A 12030-nucleotide genomic window follows, 5' to 3' on the forward strand; every position below is an offset into this window, starting at 1 on the left:
AAAGACCCAGGGCCTTCTAGTTAAGGAGGCTGGCCTGGAAAAGCCCAATTTTAACGCGTCTCATGGATGACTTCATCCTTTGAATATATAAAAAAAATTTATTTGTTTTTTGAGACAATATTAAATATCATAAATCGTCCATGTGGTTTATTATACTGACTTTTAATCCTTGTGTTTTTGTTATATCAGTGGCTACTCCTAAAGTTTGTTTTGTATCACCAAAAATCCAAGCTACTAATGTCCATTACATTTGCCTTGACAAACCTTCACGCGCATACCATGTGAGGGTATATTTGTCATTTTATATACAACAACATATACTATCTTTGTTCGTTGATCCAAAAGTCGAAAAAGTTCACTCACACTATCCCGAAAAACCCTCCTCTTCTTCTAGTTAAAGAAAATGGACAAAAAGACCAAAGCGCAAAGAACATGACCTACGATCCGTCAACAGTCAGCACACAAGGATCAACCAAGCTTTTTACTTATAAAGAGTAAGGATATTCTAAGTACCTTATGTTTGATAATGACACATCAAGGATCAATCAACACACACCTAAGATCCTGTATGACCCAAACATGTTTTGACATGTTACCCAACCTGTTCATATGACATGACCTTCATATTTCTTTGGTTATGATGTTTGCAGAGTGGCCTATTAAGTATTGAATACATAGCAGAATGTGCTGCTACGGATGCTAAATGGATTTCACGATTAGTTTTTATCTATCTTATTTTCGAGGCTACATTTGACTAAATAAAATTAGCTCCAGACAAATGAATAAGTAAATGCATAATAAACAGATGGTAAAGAGCATTTCTAGTAATTTAGTACACTCTAAGGGGGAAGACAAATGATATGCACCACAATAACTTCTATTAGATACCATACTTTGATTATTAACTACAAGAAGTTACATTGGTGAATTCTGAGTATGTCTAACCACAAATCAGGAAAGATTGTGGGTTGAACTGAAAGGACATTTATACCAACTTTGGGTCATTAGAATCTGATATACATAATCAACAAATTCTTTTTGTTAAATATGTACCTTATTAACAGATGGGTCCATGTTAATGTTTACTAAATGAAATCTAAGTTCATTTAACAAACAAATAGATTATACAATCTAAGTTAATAATTGACCAAAATCCATATGGTCATCTTTCAAGCCCCACTGTTTGGCAAGATTTTCATATGCATCTGCTGCTGCTTTGTTTCTAGCAGTTGTTTTCTTTTGCTTGTAGTTTCCTTTCCCGATTAACTCGTTACCTATATATATTTCAATATCCCCTTTCTCGACCCACAAATTTTTGTACTCGAGCTTTATTCCCATCTTCTGGCACGCTTGGTTCAACTTTGTCACCGGGTTCAAGTTGAGGTTTTCTAACGTTGTCAAAGGTTGTAACAACTTCTTCGCCACCTATATATAATCCCAAAATCAAGTCACCATGAATATGTCACTAGCTATGTCTAGACTCGTTATCATTCTAACGATTTTTTCTAGAAAATTCATCAAATAAGCTGTTAACAAAAAATGCTACTTAGGCACAAAACAAATTATAGTCATTAAAGAAGTCATAGTCCCTAGACTACAAAATTTATTATTATTATTTTTTTTTTTTTGCAAAGGTATATACTAAGCAAAAAACTAAATAAAACCCGGCCAGTTCAACCAGTGCTAAGACGTATTTTTGAGCAAAACCGGATGATAGATTAGTTACCTTCCATGTCTCGTCCATGGATAAGCTGGTATCGACATAAACTGCACCAATTATAGACTCGACGATATCTGCAAGTATTTTTGGTGAATGGATCAAACCATGAGAATGCAGCGGATACTCTTCTACTCCTTCCGATAATTCTTGTACCTACACAATAAACTACTAATCAACTAAATTCGAGAAAACCTATGATAAATAAACAAAAAAGTTAAAACATAAACCAAAATTACCCTTCTGTCTAGTAAAGGATCATGGTGTCTAAGAAATTTATGTAAACCATGTTTAAATGCAACACGGGCCAAAGCTTCGGTATCAACATTAGCTGCACGTAATAGAGTCAAGTCACCGGACTTCATTTTCGGGTACAAGAAATAATGTTCTTTGGTGATCATAAAGTTTAAAACCGAGTCGCCAAGGTACTCAAGTCGCTCGTAAGATTGACAAACATCGTCTTTGTAGGAATGATGGGTTAAAGCTTCTCTCAGTAAGTCTTTGTTTTTGAAGTTGTATCCTATGATCGTCTCTACATCCATAAGACTTGCCAAAAATAATGGTGAGCCTGGCTCGTTGACTAACTCGGACATTTATGTATGTTTTTTTTATAAGTTAAGTTGGTGTTATATAAGCAACACAAGAAAGTAGTTTTCTTGGATAATGCCGCCAACTTCAACCTTTTTATGTTTTAATAGGTCAGTTTTGCTGCCTTTTAAACATTAAAATAAGAAAATGATTAATCAACTTAATTAGTGTGCCTAAAGATTTGCCTAAAACCTTAGGAATTTGACATGTGGAATGCACTAATTCTCTTTCTTAATCTTGCCCCCTGATTTTTCCACATGTCATCATCTTACAATTAGGCACAACTTTAGGCATGCCAATTAGGTTGATTTATCATTATCCATTAAAATAATATACTACTTGTAATAGATAATCTTTCTTTGTTCAGCTTTTAAATTCTTCAAAAGATATAAACTTATTAAAGGTGTCATTTTTAATTTGGGTTTACAAAGATGGGACATGTTACAAAATTTATAGAGTGCGCGCAATGTGTTAGGTGGTGGCGGTTTGCATGGTGGTGGCGGCGACTATAAGTGGTGATAGCAGCGGCAAATGTATGGTGTATGTTGACGTATATGTAATTGATGTAAACTTTGTAGGATGGTAGTATAGATATTTTTGAAAATAAAGGTTTAGGTTGTAAGTTGGTAAGTTTTTTTTTTTAACATTCAAATCAAGAAATTTTATTAATAAGCTAGCGAGAGGCTAGGATTACAAACATGGGAAATAAACAAAACAATGAAAGCATAACAAAGGTACATTATACATCAAATTTGCACCACTATGTCATTCTATACTGAGTTTAGGGGAACGGTTTGTTAGCCATAAGAAGCTGGTTCTCTTTAACTCCCTAATAACAAAGCGAGTGGACGGAACTTTGTTGGAGAAAACACATTCATTCCTCGTTTTCCATATGATCCAGTAATAAGTCAATATGACAAGATTTATAGGTCAACTTTTGCTGGGATGAATGAGGGTTAACTTTTGCTAGGATGAATGAGGGAGCTCTTGTGACGGGTGAATAGATCACGAAGGCTTGAAAGTTTCGTGAATGGGATCCTACACCATGCGAGAAAATTTGTTCATAGAATGTCAGAAAACGGACAATTTCAGCCTATTTTTTATTATGTAAATTAGTTCATTAAGGCACATTGAAAAATTACTTATAAGTTTGTTTTAAAAAAAGAGTTCATTAAGTGCAATTTGCTTGTTTCTAATGGTTTTTTGACTTTTTCTTTTAACTATATTTTTAAAATGAGGAAAAGATTAGAATTTTTATAAGTTAGTATAGAAGTTTGAAAATACTGAATGGACAACTTTGTCTTTTACATATTAAATACAAAATATGCTAGCTAAAATTTAGTTATATCATATATTTAACATATCAATAGTTAATGTTCAAAAAAAAACATATCAATAATTAATACAAGGAGTAATTTATTTTTAGGAAAATGATTGATCCTCTAAAAATTTTAGTCTAATAATCCTCTTAATACCACAACATTTTGACATGTGTAATTCACTCATTATCTTTCATACATCACCCCTTTGATTTTTCCATGTGGCTTCAACCTAGTTTTAATTTGTATTTCATATATACGATTAAATGAATAAAAAGGTAATTAAAAGAATTAATATATGTTAAAATGACGATGTAAAAACATTTTTGAATTTATGCTTAATATATTCTATCATTAAATTCATGAAGGTCGATAGTTCATGTAATGATGTTTTTAATTTTTTCCGTTACAAATATATTCGTATTATAAGTTAGACAAGATAAATCAATGTAAATGAAATGATGAGAATTTATGCCCTAGAGAAGCATTCTATTAAGTTAATTTATGACAACATATATAAAACGGCAATAGCTTAAAAATGATCTAACTTTTATATTATAAGCATCATCTACCCCAGTGGTACCGTACCTCTAAAAATGGGGGCTTGGGGGCTATACGGCCCGGGTTCGAATCTCGTCTCAAAGCAAGTTTTCAGGGGGTTTTAACGGGACATGCATATATGCGGTAAACGCGCTGGATACCAATATGTACATGGCTCCAGAGGGTGGCCACCCACTTATGATTTTTTTCTAAGAAATGCTCATTGTTCTTGAACACAAGTCGTAATCAATTGTCTCTATTTCTTCTTTGTACAAATCAATAGATATTTTGTTTTTTTAGTCATAGCCAGTGGTATATTAAATAAAAACAGTTTAAACAAATCATAAATCATGCTTTCCATGCTGTTAAATAATAAATTCATAAAGTCAATTGAGACTTTCTTTGAAGGCAAGAGTATCATTGCAATTTTATTTTTATATCAACGTATTTTTTAGAACAACTTGATATATTTGTCTTCACACATTACCAATGGGCACAAAACAACAAAAGAATGAAACATACTAACGACTTCTTGCCTTCTTGGTTGACAAGAACCTCATATAATAACCCCTTATGTCAAAAAAAAAAAAATGGGACATGGGCACATGGCTTCTTTCCTTTCTTAGGCAAAGATGTCATGTCTAAAAAATAACTGTAAAACCAAGGGTCTCTCACGGACAATGCTGCCAAAGTTAGGGCTTTAGGCCTTGATTTTTAAGAGCTAACTGTAAAACCAAGGGTCTTTCACGGGCAATGCTGCCAAAGTTAGGGCTTTAGGCCCTTGATTTTTAAGAGCTTTTATATACAAATTTCATTATTTCAATAATAATAATAATAATAATAATAATAATAATAATAATAATAATAATAATAATAATAATAAAACCCTTTTAAACAAAAGAAAATTATGAGTATGATTTATGGGCTCGTTTTTACTTATAATGCGGGTGCGGATGCGGATTGTAAGCTTTTCGGGTCCAACTCTTTAACATTTGAGAATTATTATGTAAAAATAATAAACGTTAAGGCTCCATTTCACAAGTTTACTTTAGGTTCCAAAAACGATTGAAACGTGCCTTAAAGACCAATCAATAAATACCAATAGAATGCACATTCCTTGCCCCTTCATAAGTCAGATATATGTAGTTTAATTATGTTTCACGCATCATATCAGTGATGCAAAATAAACGCGGACTCAAAATATTTATGTTCAATACTATTATTTAACTTTTTAGGTTGATAAAGACTTCTGTTCAATAGCTTAAAAATGATCTAACTTTTATATTATAAGCATCATCTTCTAAGAAATGCTCATTGTTCTTGTCTTAACCAAAGATCCACCGAGTAAATTTCGTGGAAATTTAGTTTATTTGCGGATTTAACAGGGACAATTAGAGTCTATGTTCATGATACCCGGGAATAAGTATATTGATACCTATGTACAAATGAGGAATATCGAGATCTAACTAAGTTGGAAGTAATTGAAATATGAATTTTAAATTTGTTAACGTTCTAAAAGGAGATGTCAATATGAATATACGAGTTACCTATTCTTCACTTTCAGTTACATTGCTTTTAGCATTCACGCTGTTCAAAATGTTGTTACATGCATCCTCAGCTGCTCTATTCAACGCAATTTCCTTCTTGGCTTTGTACTCGCCTCTTCCTTTAAGTTGATTATCAATAAAAACTTCATACACTCCTTGTTTTGACCATTTGTCTCTGAATCGTATCTTCAGTTTCTTTTTGTGACAGAGTTCATTGAGCTTCCTTACTGGATTGTGTTGGAGCATTTCAGGAGTGATCATGGGCTCGAGTAGAACTTTAGCTACCTAAATAATACAAAAAAACAAAATGTTTCAATAAGATTGAAAGAGTGTTTGATATAGAGATGTGAAAATGGTAGTCTAAAGACGACAATTTCTTTGATACTAAAACGCCATTAACTTCTAAGCAAACTGTACATATGCAAGTATTTACATTTAGAGGTGGCAATTCCGTTTCATTTACTTAAAAATCGGTTGATTCAGGTTGTGTTTTATATCTAAGAGATGATAAAAGAAAATGGCTTTAAATGAAAAGGGTCAGGTCAAAACTAGCCAGAAATATTGCTTTGATACAAAAAGCCTTCCAAAAGCGGCCTAAATATTGGACTGACAGTTTTCTCAACCAGGTATGTCAGATGCCCATTTTGACAAGTCAAATGTCACCCATATCACCGTTGCCACCTCAACTTGGAACATATATACAGAGACACAGCCATGGAATACTAGAATAGCAATTCATTTTCAGCATTTGCAACCAAAGAAAAAAATATATCGTCGTCAAATGTAAAATAAATAAAGAACTATGAATTAACTACCCACACATTATTAAAAGGAACGAACTTATTAGAAGGATATATATCTAAAAGGAATTATACCTCCCATGTGGTATCAATTGAAGAATTGCTGTCAACGTAGATAGCTCCTATTGTGGATTCAACAATATCGGCTAAAGTCTTTGGAGCATCAATTAACCCAAATGAATGAAAGGGATACTTTTCAAGAGCACTCGTAAACACTCGAATCTGTACAAAATAAGTAATACACATAGAACTTACTACATTGACTTAAGCCCATATCAATCACATAACGAATGACAAAAACATTTCATGCTAGCTGGGATTAAACAGGCTAGCCATATCTCCTAAGGTATAACAAATGCTGTGCTAGCTTGCTACTTTTTTGACAATACACATTTATTACATCAAAGCTACTACTACATGATTTTGTTTGTATATCAAAACTTTTGAACCATAATCTATCCAGCATAGTCCAACTAGGAATAAATTGTGTATAAAAAACAGGGCAGTTATAAAATGAAACGACATTAGGAGCACATGTTCAAATAAAAAGGTAGTAAAAGACTAAAAGGTATAGAAATGGGCTACTTGCTTAAAGAACTAACAGACTTTTGTCCATTTTATACTTTAGGTAACCAAATAGCAAGAATCTAGATGAAATAATCTACCAGTCACAACTCATGATGTGGCAACTGACGATCGGTAACTTTTGATACTATAAGCCTATCCTCTTGGGTAATTACCACACATTCAAAGATCCAAAGTCAAATAGTTTCTTGTGACAAAATAAGTCGGTTATCAACAACAAAATCACACCGAAATCAGCTACCTTTTGAATAATTAGGCATGTGGAGAAATACATGACTTGGAGTAACATACCTGCTTGCTAAGCATTGGATTCTCGTGGCGTAGGTACTTATGAAAGTTATATTTAACTGCTACACGCGCTAGCTTCTCAGTGTCAACGTTGGCAGCTCGAAGTGCAGTCAATGACCCTGGTGGGAGATTCGGGTACATAAAGAACTGTTGTTTACTGATTAGAAAATTTAGAATGGAATCACCAACATACTCGAGTCTTTCATATGATTCAGCTCCTTGATAACTTGGATGTGTAAACGCTTGTTGCAACAAATCCTTTTTCTTGAACTTATACCCTATAACCTTCTCCATCTCTTTAAGACTTGCTAATGCTTTATTCTCTTGTGATGATGATCTCATTACCTTAACTTTGGCTTGAATTGCTGTTAAAAACTTGCCAGATGAAACTGATTAAGTTACATAGTATTTGAAATCACTACGAATAGTCTTGAAAGAGTATTCCTTGTTAAACGAAATACAACTAGTTTCACACCATATATACCTAATTTGTTACTTACTCTCCTTGATGTCATTAATGCTTATAGTGTGATCACTCTTCCATCTTGACTAAACCCACATATTACATAAGGGAAATTGCCACAACAAAGCACTACAAAAGTTATCAAACTTCAAAATCTAAAATTCCAGCAACCCCTACAAGCCTATCAAGTGAAAGGTAAATCCAGCGCATCTACCAACCAGGACCAGCGACCGCTTAGGGCAGTGTATGCGTCTTCCATCTGTGAAGTTTTCGATGTGTAATGTAGTCTTATGTAAAATACTGAAACTTTAATATTTTTCCCCTATATGACAACAATAAAAAGGTTAACGCAATAAAAACCAAGAGTTTTACACCCTTATGACACTTTCCTGGTTCTGCCAAACCGCCCCACCCATTCTAACTTCTGCCCAAACGCAGAAGTGAAATTGCCAAAACGCTTTCGGTACCCTATATGTGTTTAAGTTCCAAAGTTTCACTCCTGAATTTGTCAAAATTTAACCTTTACTCCTAGACGAGTCAAAAATACTGAACTTTCAATCGCAATGATAAAAGAGAGTACTTTTTGTTTCCGACATTGTCAGATCTGATATCCAATTTTTAGAGAAGTGATCATACATGAATCCACGAAAGCCATGGGACTATTAATTGAACCCACAACCTATTAGTTGAATGATCGCCACGCATACCACTATCACCAAGACACGTGGGTATCTGAAATCCTTAGTTACCTTTCCATAACAACTTTCTCATTTCAAAATATCACTCTCTTAGAGGCAGCGGTGCAGTGCTAATATTTGGCAAATTGGCAAGTTTTGACTTGTTTATTAGCCACTAGGAGTCCGCCATGTCTCGAGCCAAAAACTTGCCAAATCTTGCCAATTTGTAGGGTGTAGTGCCAATTCTTGCCAAAGGGAGCCAATGTTAGTGTTCAGAATTTAAAAAGAAAAATAAGGTGACAAATAAAGCTCCCAACGTTCACTACAATCGGCCAGAAAGAGCCAATGTTACTTGCCAATGGAGGGGGGGTGCAATGGAGCCAAATTGCCAATTATTGCCGATGCTATTTGCCGACTGCACCCTTGCCTCTTATATCCAAATGTAAATTACTACTATGTTTTAGTCTGTTATATCCAAATTTAAATTACTACTATGTTTTGGTAAATAAAGTTTTCATCTTTTTTTGTGTTCAAGGTATTTCCCAAAATGTAAAATAAACAGAAGAGACTTTCTCTGTTCGGTCCAAGTTAGCAAGAATAATGATACTTTTGACTCAGATGCACGCAGTCTTACCGGGTCCGACCATTTCACAAGACACCCAAATAATTTACCTAAGGATAAGGGTGCCTGATAGTGGTTGTTCAAAATGTAAAATAGTTATACAGATTTAAGGGTTATATGCAAAGGCTATATGTCTATATATATATATGTATATTATTATAAAGTAAAAAGATAGAAATAATGAAAGGTGGGGGGGCTGGATGGCTAACCGTATTGTTGGAGGCGTTTGAAACAGTGAACATTGGATGAAGAGAAAAGTGACTGCCACCACGAACATGACGATCCCATCGAATTCAATTCCATACAAGATTTCATTTGGTACTTACATTCAATATCTGTTTTTTATGAGCGCCGCCATTACACCAACACAACTTTGATCTTGTTTTTTGATGGATACTCTCTCTGTTGTGTAATGAATCGCCGGGATGTGCCGTCTGGCTTTAGCTTATTTTCTAGTTTTCTACAACGTACGAAGTAACCCTGGTTTTTTTCTTTTCTTTTTACAAACGAACGGGCGTGGGAGCTATGATGCAAACACACCTTACGTCTCAAATATAATTTCAAATACACAATCTGAATTAATCTCAAATACACAATCTAAATCTCAAAATCATGAAACCCCTAAACAAAAATATAACAAATCACTTGATATTCTACACAATTAGACTCGACCCAATCCACCATAAGATTTCTAACATAAGTTCATGGGCGACGCATGCGACATGTTTTAGAGTGTTTTATAATCATATATGAATCATATTTACATCCTATTTGTTTTTTTAAAAAACTACTCGTATTGAGTTACCAAATTGATAAATGACTAAATAAATAAATAATATTTATATAAAATAAGTCGATACAATTGTTTTTTGTTTATTATTAAATTAAAAAGCAAACCTCTTTTAGTGACTTAACTAAATTATTGTCTCGTGTAATACGTGAGATAAACATGTTATATTTTTGTAATAACATATTTAATAGTATTAAAAAGATATGTATAAGTACAATTTTTAATTTTTAATATGAATAGCAAAAGTTAGTGATAATGTTTACATAATTCTATCATTTTTAAGTTAATAATTCTATCGTTTAATTATTGGTAGCTTATAATTCATTAATTAATATCGATTTTCATTTATTGGTATTTCAAACTCAATCTTTTAATTTAATCATAAAATATTTAAATATTAAAATATTTAATACAATCATTTTAACCTATTGTATGTATATACGATATTAAAACTTTTATAAGTAAGTTAAATACATAATGATATAACAATGTTTACAATCATTTGAATATTATTTGAATATGTAATCATTTAACATGTAATAAGATTCATATAATTCATATGATTTTTATTACAAAATATTAACTTTTATAATGTTTCGTGCCTATGTGTATATATGTTAAAAAAACTTACTTTAACGACCCATTAATCATTAAAAATCCTTGATTTTATTAAATAATTTTTGTTTTAGACCCAATATTTAATATGAATAGTAGTTATTTTATTTTATTTATTTATTTTTATTTTTTTTGCGTTCTACTTCCCCATCCCGTGTCTTGTTTGGGGGAGCACCAAAAACATCACGAAGTGAAAACCGGTGGCTAGGCCTTCATTGATAGGGTTTTTTCTCGTGTCTCGGCTGTAATTGGCATGAGTTTTTTCTAACTCTTTTGCAAACTTAGCAGTTAAAGATCTGGATTTCTTCTAGTTTGTGGAGCTCTATATTGTAATTTGTATATTGGCCGCTAGCAAATTACTAGTTTGGTCTATGTTATAATAAAATTTATTTTGCCGTTCAAAAAAAATTTAATATGAATAGCAAAACTTAGTGACGATTCATAATTTTATAATTTTTAAGTTCAAATTGTATTGTTTTAAATTTGTCAACTAATAATTCATTAATTAATATCGATTTTGGTTCATTTATATTTCAAACTCTATCTTTTAATTTGATCATGAATCTTAAATATTGGTTTTCAATAGATATCATTTCTTTTTTAGATGTTGAGTTTTAAATTATTTTTTTTATTACAAATTGATACATTGTTTTGAGAAAAAAATAAAGGGTACAATGCTCATGTAATTATTATGAGCTATTTTTTTTGTTATTAAAAGTTGGTTGTAGTTACAACGTCCAGTTTTAATAAAACATTATACGTTGCGATATCTCTAGTTAAATTCAAGAGTACCATATTTTGATGATAAAGAACAAATATCAGATTAAAAAAAATACACAAACAAATATTATCTATAAAAAAGTATTACAAAAGATAACATACAATATATGTGTTAAATGTTTTCAAGTTTTATATATATTATATATATATATTATCTACTATTTTAACATTTAAATTTACATATTTAATAACTCATCTTATTTTAAAAAAAGTCACAAGCAACTCATGTATTTGACACGAACACAAATCTAACATATTAAAAGACAACTGATGTAACATCAATTAATTAATCACAATTCTCGATATTTTTTAAACTAACTTATTAAACATGTGACTAAATTATGATATTTTAAAAAAATAAATACAATCAAAGAACTTTAATTATTATCTATATGAATATTTATAGAAAAAAGTCTCATTAATTAATTTATTTTTTTGTTTTTCATCATTAATTTACATTTTTTTTTTTCGCCATTAATTTATACTTTCTATCATTAATATTTAATTTAAAAGGGATTTACTTTGACTAATAAGTTGTGAGAAGTTGTGTTTAATAAATTAAAAAATTAAAAAATGTGATGTAGTGGTTATAAATTAATGCTCGATATGATCCAACGATTCTTTACTTTTAAGGATAATTTTAGGACTTTGTTATATATATATTGTAGATTATATTATTCTAATTTGATTTTATTAGTA

General features: G+C 31.6%; 2 protein-coding genes across 4 annotated transcripts; both read right to left on the reverse strand.

Moving 5' to 3' along the window:
• Positions 1-1102: 1102 nt before the first annotated feature.
• LOC122590628 (ribonuclease 3-like protein 3) lies at positions 1103-2310 on the reverse strand. The gene is made up of 3 exons (XM_043762810.1): positions 1957-2310; positions 1727-1873; positions 1103-1425 (listed from the first exon to the last, which is right to left on the reverse strand). Exons 1-3 carry the CDS (start codon positions 2308-2310, stop codon positions 1132-1134), a joined length of 795 nt encoding a protein of 264 aa, XP_043618745.1. The 3' UTR covers positions 1103-1131.
• A 3317-nt stretch (positions 2311-5627) lies between these two features.
• LOC122590488 (ribonuclease 3-like protein 3) lies at positions 5628-9682 on the reverse strand. Of its 3 annotated transcripts, none has more exons than XM_043762690.1 (4): positions 9356-9682; positions 7388-7749; positions 6587-6733; positions 5628-5996 (listed from the first exon to the last, which is right to left on the reverse strand). In XM_043762690.1, exons 1-4 carry the CDS (start codon positions 9459-9461, stop codon positions 5712-5714), a joined length of 900 nt encoding a protein of 299 aa, XP_043618625.1. In that variant the 5' UTR covers positions 9462-9682; the 3' UTR covers positions 5628-5711. The 3 variants fall into 3 exon arrangements, with proteins under 3 accessions (XP_043618625.1, XP_043618627.1, XP_043618626.1); XM_043762692.1 differs by having other exon boundaries at positions 7388-8106; positions 9356-9679; XM_043762691.1 differs by having other exon boundaries at positions 7388-8169; positions 9356-9679.
• Between the last annotated feature and the right edge of the window lie 2348 nt (positions 9683-12030).

Source organism: Erigeron canadensis, chromosome 3 (genome assembly GCF_010389155.1).
Source record: "Erigeron canadensis isolate Cc75 chromosome 3, C_canadensis_v1, whole genome shotgun sequence".
Classification (NCBI taxonomy): Eukaryota; Viridiplantae; Streptophyta; class Magnoliopsida; order Asterales; family Asteraceae; genus Erigeron; species Erigeron canadensis.

Bases quoted from the DNA above. Each gene is read 5' to 3' on its own strand.
- LOC122590628 (XM_043762810.1), bottom strand. From the start codon at position 2,310: ATGTCCGAGTTAGTCAACGAGCCAGGCTCACCATTATTTTTGGCAAGT. The intron at 1,874-1,956 runs GTAATTTTGGTT...TTTATTGTGTAG, and splicing joins ATCCTTTACTAGACAGAAGG to GTACAAGAATTATCGGAAGG. The intron at 1,426-1,726 runs GTAACTAATCTA...GATTATATATAG, and splicing joins CCATGGACGAGACATGGAAG to GTGGCGAAGAAGTTGTTACA.
- LOC122590488 (XM_043762690.1), bottom strand. From the start codon at position 9,461: ATGAAATCTTGTATGGAATTGAATTCGATGGGATCGTCATGTTCGTGG. The intron at 7,750-9,355 runs GTTAGCCATCCA...AGTTTTTAACAG, and splicing joins CAAACGCCTCCAACAATACG to CAATTCAAGCCAAAGTTAAG. The intron at 5,997-6,586 runs GTATAATTCCTT...TGTATTATTTAG, and splicing joins CAATTGATACCACATGGGAG to GTAGCTAAAGTTCTACTCGA.